Below are 21,684 nucleotides of genomic sequence, written 5' to 3'. Positions count from 1 at the left end.
ATGGGTGAAGAGCCTGGACCCTGGAGTCGGCTTCCTCGTCTGTAAAGTGAGTTATCTACCCCGGACTCTTGTGAGGATTAACTGAGGAAAAGTGTGAAATGCTTAGAAGAACACCAAGTACAGAGTAAAGTACTAGGAAATGTTAGCTGCTATTATCATCATTATTATTTTACAAAAATTAGTGTGAACTTGAACAATGGGAATTCACTCTTCTCCAGCCACAAAGATACTGTTTTTGTAGCAAACTCATTCTCCTCTGCCTGGAGATGGTCTTCCCACACAGCTCCTGGCACAGCTGGTGCCTCTTGCCCATTCAGGTCTCAGCTCACGTGACTCCCCTTCAGAAAAGCCTAGGAGGCCTTCCAGGGCCACACAAGCTAAAATAACCATCCCTGGGACTTTCCTGGTGGTCCAGTGGTAAAGAATCTGCCTTCCAATGCAGGGGTCTCGGGTTCGATCCCTGGTCGGGGAACTAAGATCCCACATGCTGCGGGGCAACTAAGCCCGCACACTGCAACTACTGAGCTCACGTGCCTCAGCTAGGGAGTCCGTGTGCTGCAACGAAGAGAACGCGTGCTGCAACGAAGACCAGATGCAGCCATAAAAATAAGTAAATAAAATATAAACATTAAAAAAAATTTGAAGAGGAAAGCATACTTTATTAAAAAAAAAAATCCCTTCTCCACCCCCAGTCTGCCCCAACCCCTCTCTCCATACCCCCCACCCTGTTATTTCCTCCATCTGAAATTAAAACCACCTGAAGTTTCCTTGTGTATTGTGTGTCCCCTCAGTAATGTAAACCCTAGGAGAGCAAGGATTTTGTCTGTCTTGTTCACCGTCCAGAGTTTATGCTTTTAGCCACTACGCTATACTGACTATGTACCAGAATGCTTACTGGATGTGTGTTTGTGAATGTAAAAGAAATCCCAGAAATAACTTACATGTCCAGCAATAGGGAGATGGTGGTGTGGAGCATGGTCTGTCCACACTGAAGAATGCGTGTCTAGCTGTTTAAAAGAATGAGTCAGGGACTTCCCTGGCGGTCCAGTGGCTTAGACGTCTCACTCCCAATGCAGGGGGCCCAGGTTCGATCCCTGGTTGGGGAACTAGATCCCACATGCTGCAACTAAGAGTTCTCATGTCACAACTAAAAGAGTCCGCACGCCGCAACTAAGACCCGGCGCAGCCAAATAAATAAATAATATTAAAAAAAAAAAAAAGAATGATTCAGATCTGTATGTAACGACTTGAAGCGATAGGCCCTATCAAATATTTAAAAAATCAAGTTACAAATATGTGTGTCTTGATCCCTCCTTTTTTTGGGAGTGGTGAGGGAGAAGGTAGGAAACAGTCAATATTTGCATACATATATCCATAAGTATAGAAAGAGGTAAGTGAGAGCATCTACCCGAATTTCCAAGGGCAGAGAATCTACTTTGTTCTCTCAGACATCTCCAAACCCTGACACTGGATACTCAGTAAATACTCATTGTCTGAATAAATGGTTGTCTTCGGGGGACGGGATTTCGGAGTGGAGGGTGGCACCTATTGTTTTCCTTACGTATCTCTGTATTGACATGTTACTATGAGCATGTATATCTCCGCATAACTTTTTAAAAGCCAAATTCAACCAATTCACACACACACACAAATTAAAGCCATGACCAGAGCAGGTCTAAGAAACAGCAGCGTCAGTCTTAAAGAAAGCACAAATGCACAAACTGGTCCAACAGCATCTCATTCTAACGGCTAAAAACAAACCTTTTACTTTAGAGGAAATAACTGTTCAACTCTTTTATTAAAACATACATTTAATTTAGATTTGGGGAATTAACCTGTTATCAATTAAGCTGTTATCATAACCTGTGTCATTTTTTTACACCGAAGTTTGAAATATAACCGCAAAATACCTTTTACAGGGAAAAAAAGGCGCCAATCACTGCACATTCTAAATTCCATTTTTGATTTACCACCTAACAACTGCAATGTCTGAAAAACAGGCTCATGTTTAACTCTGACCATTCCACACAGACTGCTAAAAAACCCACATGCTGTTGGCACTAACAATTAAGACCAAGATTTTTTTAAGTCATTGCTTTATTTCCTCAGATTTAAAAAAGCACTTAGGGGGAATTCCCTGGCAGTCCAGGTTAGGACTCGGCGCTTTCACTGCCCAGGCCCTGGTTCGATCCCTGGTCGGGGAACTTAGATCCTGGCAAGCCCTGTGGTGCGGCCATAAATGATTAATTAATTAACTTAATAAATAAATAAATAATAAAACAGCACTTAGGCAAATTTAGTGGTCAGCACAAATTTGAGACCACCGGTTCCCATCTCCAAGTGAAATTACAATGAAAGATCTGACAAGAGACTCACCCTAAACGGAGAGCTAATGAATTCCCTGCCCAGCCTCTTCCCTGGTATGTACGCTACCTCCCAAAATGCTCACGATGGCCCTTCCCACAGAGGATATTCTAAGCCGCTGACACGGTGTAACTTTTCAGAAAGAAATTTAGCGACTCAGCTGAGCTTTGCCAGGCTAAAACTGTAGAAATGGGCCCCCTGAAAGCCAGGGCTTTACTCCAGACTTGTGGCCATTGCAATCTGGCCAAGTCCATAGTGCCTTCTCGGCACCCTATGAATACAATGTTTCACATACATCAATCCTTGGTGACTTGAAAGAAACAACTCAGCCTTGTTGGAAAAGTCCATATTCAGTGGCCAAGGGAGAATTTCAGTGCCCACAAGACGGGAGATCAAGAAGGGCCAATGAAATAAATGGTTGCTATGAAATAAGACAGCTCCATCCTTCTTGCCAATCAATTAGACCTGGGAAGCCTGGGGGAGAAGAGCGACTCCCAAGTTTCTGGCTCATTTGCCAAGATGGTGACTGCTGGGTCTAAGAGGAAAAGGAGTTTAGGTTGAACGTTTTGAGTTCATGGTACCCAAGGGGACAGTCACCAGAGGACATCAAGGAGCACAGGCTCCACATGTGGAACTGGAGCTGAGGGTGCTAATAGGGCTTTGAGACATAGTCAAGGGCTGGCAGCAGTGGTACAGTACATAGAGCACCAGAGTGAATGTGTTGGCTTGCGGCGAGGGGTGTGTGAGAGCTGAGCAGGGGGCTGCTGATAGCAAGTCAGTACCATTTCTTCTCAGGCCCTTATACTGCAGTGTGTTCCACAATTTAACCTCTGGTGAATAAAAATTGGGGCGGTGGCGGGGGAGACATTAACCTTGTCCCTGCTCTGCCCTGTAAATACAAACATAAGTAGCAAAGACCTATCAAGAAAAACAAGACGTGTTTATTAAGTGCTTACTATGCACCTGGCCCTGTGCTGAACACTAAATATGAATTATCTCCTGGGATCATCAAAACAACCCTAGCACAAATGTCCTATGACTACCATTTCACAGATGGGACAGTGAGGCTGGGAGTGAACATGTGGGGTAGCTCAGGGCTGTCATGTCACATCCCACCATAGTTAGGCAGTCTCTGGGCCAGATGGAGAACATTGAAGAAGAACAATTATAATATATAAGAGCTGCTACTTAGTGAGAGATGGCTCTGGACTAGGAATACAATCTCAGCAAATCCTTCCAACCCTCTGAGGCTGATATTGTTATCCCATTTTACATAGATGGAACCTGAGGCTGCAGGAGAAGAAGTCAATCAGACCAGTTTTGAGTCTGGCCCACTGGAAGACCAACACTACAGCCAGAGCCCCACCCTCAGGGGGGGTCTCTGAGAAACTGGGAAAACGCTGAATAAATGGTACCATTTATTAAATGCTGACTATGTGCCAGCTGCTGCTCTAAGCACTTCACAAATGGTATTCTCATTGCATCCTCAAAACGACTCTACGAGGTGGCTGCTATTAAAATCCCATTTTATAGGCAGAGAAACGAAGGCACAGAGCAGTGAAGTCTGTCGCTCAAGGTCACACAGCTAGTAAATGGTAGAACCTAAGGGTTGAACTTAGCTCTGCCTCCCAAACCAAAGCTCTTAAACAAAATAATTTCAATTAACAGCAGCCACCCTGCACTGAGGGCTAACTATGGACTCGGCTCACCCTCAACTTACCACATTCGGTCGATAATACCTTCACCCCATTTCTCGGGAGGTAACAATAACGCAAACACGTAATAAGTGCCTTCTATGTGCCAAATGCTTTATTCACCAGATCTCAACATTTCAACAGAATTCCCAACAAAAGACAGACGCTATTCTTCCCCGGTTAGACTGAAAGGGGAAACTGAGGTTCGGCGCGGTTTCCCTATATCGCACCTCCAGAGTGGCAGAGCCAGAACCCGAACTCACTGCTACCCGACTCCCATGCCACGCTCTTCGGCAACAGCGCCAGGTAGCTCGTCTGGAAAGTTGAAGCATGCGGGCAAGAGACCGGCCAGGTCCGGAGGGCTAGAGTCCCGCCGCCGCCGCCGCCGCCCCCAACAACCGGTGCCCACACCCGGCCGTCCGCCCAGTCGCCCGCCCGCGCTGACCCTCGGGGTCCGAGGGGACACCGATTCCCCACCACCCTTGCGCGAGGCCGACCCTGCACCCGGAGCCACATACCTGGGCGTCCCGGCTGCCCGCCCAGCGGGCCCCACGACCACGGTATCCAGATCCGCGCCGCTTGCTGGAGACGCCGCCAGCTCCTGTGGCCCGAGTGACTTCCAGGCTGCCCACTTCCAAGCCGCTTCGCGCGCCGCCTCCTGGGAACTGTAGTTTCGCCCTAGGCGGCAGCAAGCTGAAAAAGGCCTGGTGCGCAGGTGCTGCCGGGAGCTGTAGGCGCGGGGCCGCGCCGCCTTCTGGGAATGGTAGTCCACCTGTCGCCTCCGTGCCTCTGGAGTCTCCAGAGTACTTCCGCAGCCCCGAGGGGTGTGAGGGATGGAGGCGTGTCTTCTGCAGACTCCAGCCCGTTGACCGCGCTCCTCGCTTGGCGAGGGCGGTTTTTCCCTTTTTCCAAGCCCTGTCCGCCTCCTCCCTTCCTTCAGTGGACCCTCTTCCTCCCTCTCCGCAAAGCGCGAGATACTCACCCCGAGGGCGCGAGCCTCGGGAGAGGCGGGAATAGCGGAGCAGCGAGCTAGACCCCCAACCGAGGGAAGCTGTGGAGAAGGGCGTCTATGCGCGCTCGCGCACGCGCGCTCGCCGGCCAACTCCGGCCTAAATTGCCGCGGGCCCCCGCGGGGAGGACTTTTTTTTTCCTTTCGAACGCGCGCGCGCGCGCGCGCGGGGCCTCGCGCTAGGCTTTTTCCTGCCGGGCGCGCGCCAGTGCGCACGCGCGCTCACTCCCCTCGCCTCGGTCAGTCCGCCGGGCGCGGGGCTGGGGAGCTAACCGTCCTGTTGGCAGAGTCTTCTCGCAGCATCCCCAAGGTCGCTCTTCAGGCCCTCCTCTTCTAGGTCTGATCCTTCACATAGCTTCTGGGTGCCGCCACACACGCCGTGCCCGTCCCTAGTCGGGAGTGCAGTCGTCGCAGGTAACAGGCGCGGCCCCGGTCTTGAAGAGGCGGACACGCCCTTCTTCCCTCCGGCGCGGAGAGCTGGGACGACCGAATGTGTTGGGATTCGGGTCTGGTCGCCTCTCCCCGTACTAGGCGGCTCCGGAGCTCTGCCTTCGACGGGAGTCTCATGACCATCACCCAGGGGGTTGCCCTGGAGGCCCGGTTACCTACCATTCATTCGTGTATCGCACATTCTTAGGGTAACCAGTGTTTGTTGAGTACTTACGGCCTGGAAAATTTTGTTCAAATTTAGTCCACCTGCTGGCATAATCAAGGATCCGACTCTTTTTTTCAAAAAATGGATGTTGCCACTCCTACTCCACTAGGGGTTACCGAGGGAACTGGCTAGAATTGCAAGGTTCTCTGGTCAAGAAAACCCAGTCAATACCCTTCGCACGTCATCTTCCTTCCAAGAAGATGCTCAGTAAGACTTGCGCTGGGAAGCATATATTTCTTCTTCCTGAGACAGGGCAGAGGGTCATTCATTTGCTCATTCATTCAGTAAAAATGTATTAAGCACCTACTTCATGCCAGGTTGGGTGATAATGAGGACACGGAGAAATCAAGATAGATTGGGTTCCTACTATCCAGGAGCGAAGTCCACACCACCACCAGACGGTGATAATTTACAGCAGTACCATCTAATAGAAATATAATGCAAGCCAAAATTGCAATTTTAAAATTTACATTAAAAAGAAACAGGTGAAATTAATTTTAATAATTTATTTAAGTCAGTATATCTAAAATAAGTTATGCTTAATGAATAAAAGATTTACATTGCTTCAATTTTAAAATTTAAGTTAATTAAAACTCTGAGGCATTAACAAAGATATTCATTTGTGGCATGGGTTATAGCAAAAGGTTGGAAACTGCCCAATTTCCATTGATAGAAGTTTAAATAAATAAATGGTAGTTCAGCCACGCAGTGGAATACACTGCAGCTGACAACTGTTGAAAAATGATACAGAGCTGTATGTTTTAATATGAGTTAATCTTTAAGATTATTAAGTGAGAAAAGTGTATATAGCATACTACCATTTGTGTAAGAAAAATAATACTTTTTACATACATGCTTGTGTGTGTACAGAACACCTGTAGAAAGACACAACCAGGGTTACCTTTCTGAAGAGGAAACAGGACAGGTGACCTTCTCTTCAGTATATGTTCCTTGGTATGTTTTGAATATTTTTACCATGTCCATTTTTAAAAGTTGTTTCATTAATGGAGGATGATAGCTAAATCATAGAATCACTGTATAAGAATTAAGTGAAACAATGTATGTAAAATGCCTGGCTACCACTTTACAACCTTAATCAGTTCTGGATGCTATCACTACTCCCATGCTGGATAATTCTTCACTCAATAGAAACTGGCCCACCTACTAGTAATATATGTTTGTCCTGGAAAATTGTTTCTTTCTGTAAAGTTAAGTGCATTCCAGTCCCAGCCCTAGCTGTGAAGTCACTTATAAGGCCAGAGTAGCAGTCCCAGGCCTGGGGACAGACTTGGGCTCCTTATCAGTAATTCAAAAAACAGAGTAAGCCAAGATTGCCCTCGGGCTTTACAGTCCCTCTGACTTTACAGTCAACTGATGCCAGCTGGGCTTTCTGCATCCTTGTCCCCAAATGTGAGAGCCACCTGCAAGGCTGTAGGATCCATGCAGGGCTTTACCTCAAAGCGTGGAGCACACATCACTCTTCTTTTGGGTGGTCAGGTCTCCTTGTTATATGTACTCAAAATACTTTGTTCTTTTCCTTCTTCAGCAGGGGCCCAATAGTGTCATGGAGTGCAGTACCCCCTAGAGCCAATTATCTGTATTACAAAGGCAGGGCTCATGGGAGGCTGGCTTTCCATCCCACCGCCACCGACACAGTACCTTGGAATGGACTGCAACTAAGAAAAAGGATGTGGTGCCAGCATCAATGCCCAATCAGAGACCTGGTTTGTCTCTGTAGTCAGCTACAGTCAGATACCATATCACAGCCCCCAAATTCTGACTCCTCTAAGTTGGCTGCAGGACTTGAATTCTCCCTTTAGATCATCTTTGGGTTATCAAGATATTAAAAAGTCAAGACCATTGGGATTAAGGCATCTGGCGCTCTCTCTGGACTTGCTTTTAAGGACAGGTAATGGGATTAGGGAATCAAATGTGGGGCATTTTAGGAGAGGTTTCCTCTAAGGAAACTAGTATATGGGATGGGAGAGAGTGGCAACAACAAACATAGGTATGGGGGTTGAAGGCCTTCCTTCTCACTTAACCTCCAAAGAATATGCCCCCAGAGGGTCCCAACCACTTGCTTTTTATAGGCTGGTCAAGAGAAGTTGGACCCAGAGGAGATAATTAGGAAAAATGGAAACTGATGTCAATGACTGCAAATTTGTTGACTACAAATGACTACTCTCTCAGCAGCTCTGGGGCCCCAAGAAGGAGCTGGTTGGGTAAATCTGGGCTGTGGGGCCCTGGCCTGTAGGGCCATCCACCGATCCATTTCAGCAGATCACAGCGGCTCCTGAAAGGTAGTCCAAAAGAGCAGCAAGTGCAGGGTTACAGGGGAATAGAATGGAAAAAGATATGGCAGGAGGGCAGCAGGCAGCCTTGGGGAGAGTGGAAAGACATAGGGGATGCTTATGTCTGAAAGCCAGTCCCCAGTTCCCATTAGTGGGTTTGTGGGGAAGAGAGCTCACTTAGCATTAGCTGGGAGAACCTTTTACTTCTCTCAAATGATAGAAGAATCTAGAACTGTGAGTTGGATCTTAGTCTTGAATCTGCCCTGTGTAGCTTTGAACACATCCCTTTTCCTCTCTGAATTCACATTCCTTATATGTACAATGGAGACGATGGTATCTGCCTCTCAGAATTCTTTCAAGAACAAATGAAGTGATTCATGTGAAAGCTTTTTTTTTTTTTGGCCGCACCATGAAGCACGCGGGATCTTAGTTCCCTGACCACAGATCCAACCCGTGCCCCCTACAGTGGAAGCGCAGAGTCTTAACCACTGGACCGCCAGGGAGGTCCCTGTGAAAGCTTTCTTTTGTGGGCACTAAACTACCCTACACATGAGATGATGATAAGTTTTGCCTGTTGCTTCCCCCCCACAGATCTAGCCATCAAGTCTCTGTGGCAACACAGGGCCTAGGCTTAACCATGCCAGAGGGTGGGTTCTGCTGACCTTGCCTCAGGAGGCCCAGGCCAAAGGATCTGGAACTCCAACAGCTCTCCAAACCAGTGTTTCTCAGACTTTAAGACCAGCTGGAGAGCTTGTTAAAACTCAGATTTTTGGGCCCTACTCTCGGAGTTTCCGATATAGTAGGTCTAGGGTGGGGCCTGATAATTTGCATTTCTAACAAGTTCACAGGTGATGCTGATGCTGCTGTCCTGAGGATCGCAGTTTGGGGACCACTTTAAACTGAAAGTCCATCAGTTTTCCTTCATCTGGCAGGCACAAGGATGGCTTCCACTGCCCTCTGCTGGCCAGACTATTAAATTTAGCTGTAAGGTTTCCAGAGCAACTGAAAAGTATAAAGTATAGGTTGGAAGGAAATAACTAGTACTTCTCTGAGAACCAAACCAGCCTAAAAACAGCAATCATAATTGTTTGTTGCTTCAGAGTATACTTTAAAAAGTATTCACAGGAATTATCTTAGTTGAACCTTGCAACAATCCTGTGAAGTTGTAAGGATCTGGCATTTTCATTTTACAAATGAGGAAAACAAGCCCATCGTCAGATCAGTAATGACAGACCCCCTGACAGAGGGAATTTGTTAAAAGTAGGATTTATTCACCATCCAACTAAGAAAAGTAGAGGTTTGTCCTCATGAAGGCCAAAGAGAAGGGAATGGGGAGGAGGAGGATGAATAGCAGATGTATCACATGCAAGAGAGCTACTTGATTCCACAAGCCTGGGAAAGCCTACAAGGCCGAATGGCTGGATCCTTTCTCCAGCTGGGCTACATGGAGCTGACTCTTTGTCCTGGGCACCCTTTATCTCGATTTCCTGTTTCAGTAGTCAGACTTCAATGTCCACAGAATCACCTAGGGAGCTTGTTACAAGTGAAGCACTCAGGGGCCCACCACCATGGTTCTGCTTCAGTACCTAAGGATCTGCATTTTAAGATGTACCTCTCCCACAGGAATCCCGGTGCAGGAGGTCCAGGGTCCACACTTTGGGAACTACTAGTTCTTGCAAAAAGATCTCTTGACAGCCCATCACCAGCAAGGAACAATTATTTGCCTGTGACAGTATTCCTTTCCAGCCCCTCTTAGGTTTCTCTGCTTCCCTCACCCATAATATCCTATTGGATGACAGCCAATGCTAAGATTCAACCTCCAACTCCTTTATTTACCCTGTCCAAGCCTCAGTTTTCTCAAATGAGGTAATACCTACCTCACTGGGCTGCAGTGAGGATTAAATGAGAAGGTATCTTATGCATAGTTCCTGACATTCAAAAAGTGTCCAATAAACCTGAGTTCATGGATCTTGCCTTCTGATTTCTAGCTCCTCAAAAAGTATCAGTGGCTAAGCTGGCCTCTTTTGTATTCCTACAGGTTTTTAAACAATGGTCCTGAGGAGGACCAGGGGATAATCAAGGTGATGACTTCCCCCAGACTCATTCCCCTGTGGAAGGATTTTAAATACCTTATAAATGACATGATACATAAAAGCAAGGTAATGTATATGTAGAACATAAACATGTTATTGGCCTCTATCTATCTTAAGAGTTATGAGCACTTCAGAGGACCATAGATCCTCTATGCAGGAAGCAGGCAGGGTAGATGATAAAGACAACTGTCCCCTTAGTAGAAAGTGGGCCATCAACTTCCAAATGAGTCTAGAGACCTCTTGCAAGGACATTTTGATGGTGAGAGGTTAACACTTTGAAGCATTTCAGAAGAACCAACCCTCTGGGAAGAGAGATTTTTCTAAAAGAGAATGGAGAAGCCACCAGAGAGAACATCTGCCAACCTCAGTTTTGCTATGGCTGGCTCTGTGTAAAAGGTTCCCAGGTGCATGTTTTATAGCACATGCTCTATCACAGTGGGATAATACACACACACACACACACATATATGTATATAGTGTGTGTGTCTATATATATATATATATAAAATGTGTGTATATTTATGTGTGTGTGTGTGTATATATATATATATATATATATACACACACACACACACACACACATAAAAAATCTTCCTCTGTCAAACTTAAAGGCAAGATAGGGTGTCCTAAAAGTCTTACTTAGTGCAGTTTTAGGCTTTAATAAAGCTGCACTGACTTTTGGGATACTGTGTTACTTTACATGTGGGCATATGGAAGTGCACTTGCCTTTGTAACCTGTTAAATGTGTCTTTTATGACATATGTACATTTTAGACAGGAGGGAGAATGTTAGAGGACATGTTGGGAAGAACATCAGTTTTCCCCTGTGCTCACACCATAAAATTTGCCCGTATAGGCCCTATAGTGGTTTGGTTCACTTTTGTGTTGGGGGTTTTGTTACATGCTTGTGAAGTATAGTGTCCCACAGGTGATAAACTGTTCATGTGTGGGAGCCACAGGAGTGATCCTTGGGGCTGAGGCATAACTTTGAGAACTGCTTCAATTGTGACTTGCATGAGAATATATTTAGTGCATATGTGTTCTTGGTCTCTTAGTTTATGCCATGCCTCTCCCCAGCAAACTTTAGATGACCCAAAGACTGATGTAGTTGTGTTGAGTGACCGGTCCTAGATCCTGTTCAAAGAGTCTCGCCATCCTCAAAATATGCCACTTATATGCTATTACTTCAGTGATGCCCACTTCTTTGCTTCCCTCTCATGGGTGACAACAAGCACAAAAGAAATACAGGTAAAACTACCCAGCCTTTCTTCTTAGCCCATTATACAGGGGCCATGCCCATGTAAGTTCTGACCCTAGATTAACCCAGGAAGATACACCCCTTGAATGAAAGTGACCTGGATCCAGGATTCCCCGTTCATCCTTTCTCCAATTACAGTCTCTGTGTTGAACAGATTTTATGGTTCTCCTAAAGTAGGCCAAGGTTAGGGAAAGAGTCCTAGGTTTCCTGCTTCTACAATATTTCCAACTCCCAAAACCAGGGGGTAAAATCACGCTAGAGTCTTCCAGTTTCTCCTTAACAAGAGAAAAATAGCTGAATATTCTGCCCTTTCTTCTTCTACTATCTTTTCTAGGCAGTTGCCATCTTTTTCTCTTCTAGGCTGTGGTATGGATGAAGAGCAAAACTGAGGACACGGTGGAGAAGAGAACATTCTCCATGACCGAACGACTGCCGCCCATCCAGTCCATGGTTCACACAGGTTCCTTTCATATCCTCGTGGTCTACTGTGGTGACCTGCTCCTGCGGCTCTTTGGGGACCACTTTCAGTCATTCAAACCCCTGGGTATAGTGCCCTGCTGCTTTAACATCAGCTGCCTCTGCTATGACCCAGAAATGAAGATGCTTCTGTCAGGAATCCAGGAGGCAGTGGTCACCTGGATCATAGAGCAGAGTGACAAGGGTCTCCAAATAGCCCACATGGTTTCCATGCCTGGTGATGAGCTTGTCCACAACATCATGTTGAATGGCCCCAATGGCTCCCTTGTAGCCCTGTGTGAGACTGTGGTGAGGGTCCTTGAGCGCCAGGGCCATGGCCGGCTGGCAGAGGTGAAGAGCTTCCCTTCCACCACCAGTGGCTCCTCAATCACCTGCTGCTTCACCTGTTTTGAGCAGGGCTTTCTCTATGCTGGAAACAGGACTGGGGAAATCCAAGTGTGGAGCCTCAATCAGGGCCACGCACTCCACAGTTTCAAGGCCCATTTCTCATCGGTGATATGTATCCGCAGCCGGCCAGAAGCCCACACCCTGCTAACAGCCGGCCAAGAAGGCTTAATCGAGGAGTGGAACCTGACTTCAGGGAGTCTGCTGCGGCAGCTAGAACTTGGCGAGGAACTGTATCAACTCCAGTTTATTGATAGCACCACTTTCTTCTGCTAGACTACCCATTCTTTCTCCTTGCGCAGTCTGCCCTGCTTCTATAACCTCTTCAGTGTCTGTGGTTCTGCTCCCCAGCAGATACGTCGGGTCCGCTGTGGCAATAACTGGTTCCGGATCCTGTGCACTACTGAGGATGGCTTGTTGCGCTTTGTGTCCCCACTAACAGGGAATCTTCTGGTTATCACCTGGCCCTTCTCAATCCTGGACCAGGCTGTGGATTGCGCCTATGACCCAGATAAAGAGGAGCTCTTTGTAGCTACAGGCAGTTCAGATGTGCTGGTATTTGACACAACCTGCTGCCCTTGCCCAGCCAAGTATCTTATATGCACCTCACCAGATTCTCAGGACTTGGTACAATGCCTGGTTTATGGGCATTTCCACCTGGGTCGGGGTCTAGAAGGACTAATGTTCTCTGGACACCAGAGTGGTGTGATCAGAGTGCTTTCCCAGCACAGCTGTGTCCAAATAGAGACCCTTGTGCACTTTGGGGCTGTATTAACACTCTCTACACTGCCTGGAGGGCTTTCTGGTTGCCGAGAAAACTCTTTGCTCTGTTCCTATGGAATGGATGACTATGTACACCTATCAGAAGCTGTGCTTGAAGGGGTGAGAGTGCAGCTGCAGCCCCTCACCAGCATTCTCAGCAGCTGTCAGCTAACACACCTGATACTCTTGCCCGAGTCTGTGGGTGCCATCCCGGAGACTAACTGCCTGCGTCTCTGGAAGTTCCATGACTTTCTGTCCTCTGGGTCACAGGAAGGCTCAACGTTCGTAGAGACGCTGCCTCTGCACCAGTGCGCCATCACATCTTTTGATGGCTGCCCATCCTTGAGTCTTTTTGTCACAGGTGGCAGTGATGGCTCTGTCCGGATCTGGAACTTCCATGGTAGACCCATAGCCACGCTGGACTCATCATTGCACTTTGGCCCGCTCTGCTTTGCAAATGACCGGGGTGACCTCCCTGTCACTTTCAACCAGAGTCTTTATCTGGTGTCCTGTTTTAAACTGCTTCCCTCAGCCCTGCTGGCCCGCCTTTCCCTTATGGGTATGACAGATGAAGTTCCTGAGCCTTTCATACCCAGCTGCTGCTTCTCCTTTGAGACCGTGCTTGTGCCCAAGTATATCTACTTTGGACAAGGGCAACAGCAATTAGTAGGTCTGGAGAACCTTGTCAATAATCGGGCCATCGCCTTTGATCATAATGTGCCACACGTCATAGAAGAAGATGAGCAAGGGAGCCCTGTGTTACTGTCTTCCTTCAGACACGATTCCTTGTATAAGGAAGCTGATTGGACGCAGGTGAAAAAACCTCCTCATTCCCATGATGTGCTTCCTCCCCAGCTACAGCTGACTACCTGGGATGGACTCAACCCTTACCAGATACTGCGATACTACTTTGGTCATGGGCAGAAATGGCTCTTGGCTCCGGATTGCTATATCCCTAACTCAGTGATTTGTGCCCGTCTTTGGCCTCAGGGCAGCCCAATATACCTACAGTGCAACCTGCACTCACCCATGCGGGAACTGGAATGGGACAAGTCTCAACAATTCTTCTTCTGGCACGGTAGGGCAAGAGCTGTAAGTGATGTAGGAGAATATGCACGTGAAAAAGGAGGATGAAGACTTCCTTGAAATAAGAGCGTCAAAGGATATAACTTACAGTGTCCTTACAGACTCAGCAAACTGCAGTTGGCTGGGAAGAAAGATGAGTGAAATAGCTATCAATAGCCTGATAGAGACAATTCTCAATATTATGATCCATGCTTCTCCACTGAAGTACCAGTGCTGTATTGGTGCACTAGGGCAAATCTTTGCCTCTTGCCAGGTGTCTCCACTCCTGCGTGCTGAAACAGCCCATCGTCTGTTGGATGATACAACCAATTCCAATCCACTGATCCAAGAGCTAGCCTGGGAAGGGCTGAAGCGTCTAGGAATGATTACGCATCTCTTTGCCGTGCCTCTGGCTCAAAGACTAATGGACAAAGATGAAAGAGTGAGGAATAAGGCCCTGAGCCTCATGGCTGAGACTGGAATCCACTCTTAAGACCTCACTCTTAAACTTGATCCAGAACCAAGATACTTTCCAGGAGATGCAGTAAGTTCTTTGTGCTTTCCTCAGCTCTTTACTAGCTTCTGATTTTCTTCTTCCCCTTTCCCATTTTTCCCTTCTCTGCCTTCACTGTCTCTTCATCTCTGTTCATTAGCTCTTCCTGTCCTTTTTCCTTGTTCATAGCCTTTTTTCATTCCTAGACTATCCTGATGATCCCCTAACTGCTCACTCCTTTCTCCATTTCTTCTCCTATTCCTGTTTGTCCCCTACCTCTTCAAGTGCCCCTTTTTCACCCTCTTCTCCTACCCTTGAAGGCCCCATACAGGTCACGCCATGCATTACCATCTTGGCTTCCTAGACTTTTTCTTTCTTCTTCGCCATTCTTTACCTCTACATACGCTGTCTCTGTTGGTCATGTTGTCAAGTCCCCTGCCTGTCCCATTGCTGTTCTTTCCTTCTCATTCTCCCTCTTGTCCCTGATTCAGCATGGTCCTTCCTCTCCTTTGACTTTCATAGGCAGGAAATGATCGGGGAAGAAACCCTGGACCATCTGCTGGGAATGCAGGCCACAGATCTCCAAATCCTTCATACCCAAGTGGAGCAGCGATTGAATGAAAACCTGATCTTATCACTGGGTGATGAAAAGCCTACTTTTTCTTTAGATGTCTCAGGGGCTTCTGAACTTACCGCCCTTTCCAACCAACTTGATACAGCTCCTGAAGAATCTGAAGTTGCCTACAAACCCAGCAAAGGCCAAAGATGGGGCCAAGTAGGAGGCAGAAAGCATAGTATGTATGGGGTGATCTGGTTAATGCCTCAGGGTCCCCAAGAGGCAGGGTAGTTAAGGCTAACTTGGGTCAAGAGGTATCAGATAGGAACAGAGATAAGTGGAAAGATCCTTTCACAGAAAAGAACCTTCCTAGGAAGAATCCACCCAAATTCAGAGAGACTCCAAAACCTATCTCTGTAAGACTTGACAGAGGTCCGGGCGGGGGTGGGGGGGGAGGGAGGAGGGAAGGCACTGGGAATAAAGTAAGGAGAATGCCTTTTTTTAAAAAAGGCCTCAGCCCCCTCTGTTGCTACATCTGTTATGGCAGTTCCTCTTAGCTCTTACCAGATTTTGGGAAGGGCTTCATTTAAGCCTCCCAAGCTTCCCTTATCTACATCTCCTGATTCTCCCTATAGCCCGAAAATTTTTGCAGAGCCTCAAGAAGATGAAAGAGACTGGCACAGAGCCAGGTCCCTTAGAGGGTGAAGGTGATCAGAGTGAAGCTGCACCAACTGAGGGGGAGGAGTGTAGGTCTTCACCCTCCAGTATACTAAAGATCTCAAAAGATGATGAACAGGAGCCTCCAGGGATAGATGCCTCAAAGGATCATGTTGCATTGACCCTGAAGATGCTGAGGAAGATAAGTGACAAAAGAGGCAGGAAAGCAACACTTCAGGAACCCATAAAGAGGCGCAAGAGGAAGACAATAGATGCTGAAGTTACAAAAATTGAGGACCCTCCATATCCTATAAGGAGAGAATCAGTTGTGAAGCTGGTGAAAGTAAAAGAGCGGGGTGCCTCTGGAGCTCCTGGCCACAGGACTACCCCTGAAGATGGCTCATCATGGCGGGATGATCTATGTCGTCTTGTGACCCTGAGGATATCTGGTTCCCAGACAGAAATGTCAGAAGCTCTAAACACTGAGCTCGTGACCATGGCTCAGGAGGTGCTGGCAGATCGACAGCCCAGCTGGGAGCTCTTTCAGGAGATCTGCCCCCCTGTTGAAGAAAGAAAGTAAGGACCTGCTTGAGGACCTTGACTGGGATGTAGCCTGGCCAGAGGAGAAACCAGGTTTTCCTCATGGAGGAGCAATTAGAGAGGACATGGTGATCAGAGACAAGGAAGAGGAGACAAAAGAGGAGCAAGAGCGAAAGAAAGAAAGGGATGTGCAGGACTTGCAGGAAACCCAGGTGATTCCAAAAAAAGGCAAGAAAAAGAAAGTTGTTTTTTTAGAACCAGACGTAACCAAGGGAAAACGAATATCAAAGAAAGAAGACAAGAAACCCTCTAAGAAGCCTTCTAAGCAGGAGGGGAAAGCAGTCCAGCAGGAAATAAAACTGGATAAAAAAGAGAGGAAAAAAACCAAAGAAGAGGAGAGGGACGTGAGTCAGGAAGTGGGGGAAAAGGCCAAATTAGAGGAGGAAGTGGTTGAGCAAGAAGGAAGACCAGTTAAGGAAGAGACAAAGCTGTCTTGGCAGGAGTGGAAGAAGTCCTGGGATCAGTGGAAACAGGCCTACAGTGAGACGAGGATATCCTGGGATGAATGGAAGAAAGCCTGGGAAAGCAGGCATCTTCAGGAAGAGGAGAAGCTCCATGAGGAGGCAGAAAAGCTGTTCCCAGATGAGGAAGAGCTGGAGACGGACAAGAAGAAGCAGACAGGGGATGAATGGTCACAGATCTGGGAAAAGATGTCAGCCAGGGCCAGGGAGCAATTGTTGGAGGATGAGGAGGAAGTGACCCTGGAGGAAGAATTGTCTCAGGAGTGGGAACGAGAAGAAGAAGCAGCAGCAGAAGAAGAAGGAGAAGAGCTGATGACAGAAGAGCAGAGACAGATTCACCAAGAATATAAACAGGCACAGGTTGAGAGGAAACGGGCCCAAGTTGAAATAAAACGGGCCCAAGAAAAGAGGAAGCTGGCACAAGAAGTAGAGAAGCTAGCACAGGAAGAGAGAAAAATGGCCAGAGACTATGAGAAACTGGCTCAGAAAGACAGGAAAATGGTCCAGGCAGAGAGGAAGTTTATCCAGAATGAGGAAAAACTAGCCCAAAGAGAGGAAATGCTAACCCAGGAAGCAGAGAAATTGGCCCAGCGAAGGAAGAAACTGGCCACGAAATTGGAGAAACTGGCTCAAGAAGAAGAGAAAATAGCAAAGAAAGGAGGGAAGCTAGCTGAGGTAAAAAAGATATTGGTCCAGAAATTGGAAAAACTGGCCCAGAAGGAGCAAGATCTAGCATGGCAAGAAAAGGAACTAGCCCAGGAATTGGAGGACCTGGCATGGGAAGAGGAGGAACTGAATCAGGAAGAGGAGGAACTGGTCAATGAAGAGGAGAGACTAGATCAGGAGGAGATGACACTGGCCTCTCAAGAGGAGAAACTGAATGTGGAACAGAAAGAAGTCCAGAAAGAAGAACTGCTGATCCAGGAAGAGGAGAAACTGGTCCAAGACAAGGAAAAACTGGCTGAGGAAAAGGAAAGACTTGGCCAGAAAAGGGAGCAATTGATGGAGAATAAGCAAAAGTTGGCCCAGGAAGAAGAGCTGCTGATCCAGGAAGAGAAGAAACTGGCCCAGGACAATGTAAAATTGCCTGAAGAAGAGGAAAGACTTGGCCAGAAAAGGGAGCAACTGATGGAGAATAAGCAGAAATTGTCCCAAGAAGAAGAGCTACTGATCCAGGATGAGAAGAAACTGACCCAGGACATGGAAACACTGCCTGGGGAGGAGGCAAGACTTGTCCAGAAAAGGGAACAATTGATAAAGAATAAGCAAAAACTGTCCCAGGAAAGGAATAAATTGGTCCAGAGCAAGGAAGAACTCCCCCAAACCAAGGAGATACTAGCCTGGAGGCAGAAGACTCTGGCTCAGGAGGAGAATCTGGCTCAGGAGAAGGTGAAACTGGCTCAGAGGAAAGAAAAAATCCAGCTCAAAGAAAGCCTCACCCAGAAGAGAAAGAAATCAGACCAAGAAAAGGAGAAACTGGACATGTACAAGAAGAGAGTGGTTCAGATAGAGAAGAAGCTGATGGAGGAAAAGGAGAAACTTTTCCAGAAGAAGGAGAAATTGGCTGCTATAGAGGAAAAACTGACCCAATTAGAGGAAAGCTTGGCTGAGAAATAGCACCAAATAGCCCAGGACAAAATGAAGTTAGCTACGGAAAAGAGGGTGATATTCCAAGGACTGAAACAGCTCAGAGGTGACTGGTCTATTACTAAGGAAGAAAAGGCATTGGGCATGGAAATAAAGAAACTGGCCTGGGAGAAGGTGAGACTGGCTGAGGGAAAGGAAACTCTCTTTAAAAAAGAGACTCAAGAAACTTCAAGACAGGGAAGACCAACTAAGGATGAACTAGAACAAATTAAGAGGAAACTGTCACTAGAGGAAAAGATACTGGTCTATGAAGATAGGATACTGGCCACAGAGCAAACAGACATTACCAAAGGAAAACTGGAGTTTACTAGAGGAGGGAGAGTATGTGCCCAGGAAGAAAGGAAGCTAGCCAAATTAATAAGGAAGTTGGCTAAAGAAAGCAAGGGCATTTCCAAGGAACCATTAAAAGTAAGCAGCAAAATCTTAAAGATACTTCAAGGCCTTATCAAAAAAGAAAGGAAACTAACCCAGGAAGAAATAGAGATGACAAAGTAAAGAGGTCATTCTTTACTAAGGAAAAGGAATTGAACAAGGTACAGAACGAACTTGATGCCAAGGAGTGGGATTTTTCTGAGGAACAACCAGAAATTGCCACAGATGAGAAGAAACTGGCTAAGAGGCAGAGAAAACTGGCCAAGGAAATGAGAAGATTGATAAAGAAAGAGAAAAAGATGACTGAGGAAGAAAGCAGATTGGCCAGGCAACAGAGAGAAGTCCTACAGGAAGAAGAGGAGGATGAAATAACGGAGGAAGAAGAGGCAAAGCCATTCCTTAAAGGTCAAGAAAGAGAAAAAAGCTAAAGAGAGTTGATTTGCAACAGGAAGAGTTTCTCAGTCAAGAGCATGAGGTGAAAAGTGTGAAAAGTGAAGAGAGCTTTTCTGAAGAAATGGAAAGCTTGTTAGATGAAATAGAGTGAGAGAGTTTGTCTGAAGAGGAGGAGGAGGAGGAAGAGGAAGGGAAGGAGAAGAAGAAAAAGAAAAGAAGGTGCAGGAGGAGGAAGAGGAGGAGGAGGAAGTGTTTGAGAAGGAGGAAAGCATGAGTGAGGAAGAGATGGAGCGTTTGAGTGAGAAAGAGGGGGTGGAAGAGGAGAGAAGCTCATTGGAAGAAGAGGTAGACAAGAAGAAAGAGATCTTTAAAAAAGAAAAACTATTTAAGTTACCAGGAGAAAGAAAAAAGGACTTAAAAGGAAGAGAAGCAGTCCCTCCTATTGAGAAAAGAATCCCCAAGGTCAAAGGCAGTGCTATAAAACTTGAAGTTCTGAAAAGCCCTTCCAAGCAACTGATCTCAGTAGTTCTGGGGAGGGAAGAGAAGATACCAGTGCCAGGGTCAACTACACAAATATCCTGGGAAGATAAGGCCACAGTACTTGAGACGCCCAGGGTATTCCCAGGGACAGGGTTTATGGATAAACAAGAACTGTTGAAGAAATATAAGCCCATACCTCTACAAGTTTTGGATACAGTTTTGGAGTCCCAAGAGCCTGACTTAAAGACCCCATATTTATCCCACATATTGAAGAAGACCATGGAAGCTCATAAACTCCAAGGCAAACAACTAGGGGCCAAGTGGCAGTGGCTTCTGCAGCGTCATCCATCTCTGAAGGGACAGACTGAGGTACAATTACCTGTGTCCAAAATCCTGGCTGAGGAAATATATGCAGACGTCAGCCTCTCAGATGTAGAGTGGATCCACCACGTCCTAGAACAGATGGAGGCAGGAGAACAGCTTTCCAGGGATAGTTTCCACAGATTGTGCCAGCTTCTCAAAGACCTCACTGCAAAGGAAAACTTAGAGTGGATGCATCTGGCCAAACTTGAAGCCATTGTGTACCGTCACAAGCAGAACCTGGAATCACGAAGCACAAGTATCTCAAAACCCAGTAAGGAGCCCATGGGTCCAAAATACCTGAAAGTGATCCCTCCTATAAAAGGAAAGGAAAAGGAAAGCTGGCTAAACCCTTTGGCTGTCTCCACACCAAAGTCCCCATTAGCTACCAAAATGATTCCAGACCTGAAGGCTATAAATTGGCATCTTCTAGGAGAGCTTTACAGGAGTGTGCGGGCAGAGCAGATATCCACTGCTTGCAAGGAGATGGAGATGCAACACCATTATCCTCCAACAAGAGACATTTTCACAGGTGCCCTTGACCCTGTGGAAAAACAAACCCTAGCACTGATGTTTCAAAAGGACTTCTGGGCTTTTAAGGATAAGGGCAGGTTTGCCAAATTGCCCAAGTTGGAAAAGAAGGCACAGCCCATCTCTAAAAAAAAGGACAAGGTGCCTCTACGGGAGACATTTGTGGCAATGTACCATGTTTTGCGGATGTTGCAGGAGCGATACGCGAAAGACAGTGCTGCTTGGATGGAACAGTTCTACCGTCTCATGGACCTGTACCAACTTAAGTCCCCCTGAATCCAGAGGCTACTACAGGAACTGCTACTGAGAGGAGAACCCCAATCCCAAGAGATCATTTACAAAGAGGCCCTAAAGGCCATGGAGCTAGTTCCTGGGGAGCGGTTGTTCTACCACCTGTTCTGTGGTGGCTCTCACACCCCTAAAGGTCCTCTGGAGTTCCAGGCAGTGGTTCCCCTCCCAGGGAAGAACAATGTACGTACCATGCTCCCTATGGGCATTGCCCGGTATGGGATCTTAGAACTTGCCTGGAAGAGCCTGCCGCAAGCTGATTTACACCTCACCAAGGAATTGCACTACATCATTGCTCCTACCCCCTAATTTGGGACTGAAGGGGCAGAAAGGCCTTGTCACCAGAATCTAGACCTTTATCCCTAGGGCCCACACAGAGGTAGAGCCATGCCAAAGTTCTTTCCCTATCCAGTTCCAGAAACCAGCTTTTATATGTGGAATAAAGAGGAGATTCTCATTTATAACAAGCACTGTGATGTGTCCCTTTTCCTCAAATGTTGCTTCTCCAGAAAGGTAGCCAGGGAGACCAGATACTCACATACTCTTGAGAGTGGGAAGACTTCCCCAAAGCCAGTGGTGCTCACTCACCCTCTGGAGGCCTTCAGGCAGAAGAGTCTGTCCTTGTCCTCTTCCTTCCTTGCCCCTCACCATTCTCCCTTAAAGACCACAGGAAGGAAAGCACCTGGCACAAAAATGTATTTTTGGCACTAATATAAGAGGCCGTGATATAATGGAAAGAAAATGGATTTTAGAATCAGAAGACCCAGTATTTTGCCCCTTGGTTTTGGGGGGTAC

At 46.9% G+C, this 21,684-nt stretch overlaps 2 protein-coding genes across 14 annotated transcripts in view; one reads left to right on the top strand and one right to left on the bottom strand.

The window, feature by feature from the left end:
• Window positions 1–4,710, bottom strand: part of SIPA1L3 (signal induced proliferation associated 1 like 3) — a 238,906-nt gene extending 234,196 nt beyond the window's left edge. For 6 of the 13 annotated variants that reach the window (XM_081217058.1, XM_081217050.1, XM_081217047.1 and 3 more), the window contains exon 1: window positions 4,577–4,707. The gene's annotated coding sequence lies outside the window, so the exon portion shown is untranslated. Of the gene's footprint in view, window positions 1–4,576 lie in introns of all 13 variants that reach the window. The other 7 variants (XM_081217054.1, XM_081217055.1, XM_081217052.1 and 4 more) reach the window with 6 other exon arrangements.
• Window positions 4,711–5,288: 578 nt separating this feature from the next.
• On the top strand, window positions 5,289–21,334 carry WDR87 (WD repeat domain 87). Its single transcript, XM_081217064.1, is given in 15 exon segments — window positions 5,289–5,481; window positions 10,052–10,172; window positions 11,724–12,497; window positions 12,501–14,108; window positions 14,110–14,541; window positions 14,543–14,595; window positions 15,067–15,338; window positions 15,736–16,313; window positions 16,315–18,432; window positions 18,436–18,955; window positions 18,958–19,236; window positions 19,239–19,378; window positions 19,382–19,418; window positions 19,421–20,874; window positions 20,878–21,334. Coding segments are annotated over 14 exon segments (8,661 nt in total). The 5' UTR covers window positions 5,289–5,481; window positions 10,052–10,097; the 3' UTR covers window positions 21,199–21,334.
• Window positions 21,335–21,684: the final 350 nt, after the last annotated feature.

The sequence above is a fragment of the Mesoplodon bidens genome, assembly GCF_964165515.1.
Source record: "Mesoplodon bidens genome assembly, chromosome: 18".
Classification (NCBI taxonomy): Eukaryota; Metazoa; Chordata; class Mammalia; order Artiodactyla; family Ziphiidae; genus Mesoplodon; species Mesoplodon bidens.
Note: the sequence above shows the minus strand (reverse complement) of the source record. Positions and strands in the feature narration are given on the sequence as shown.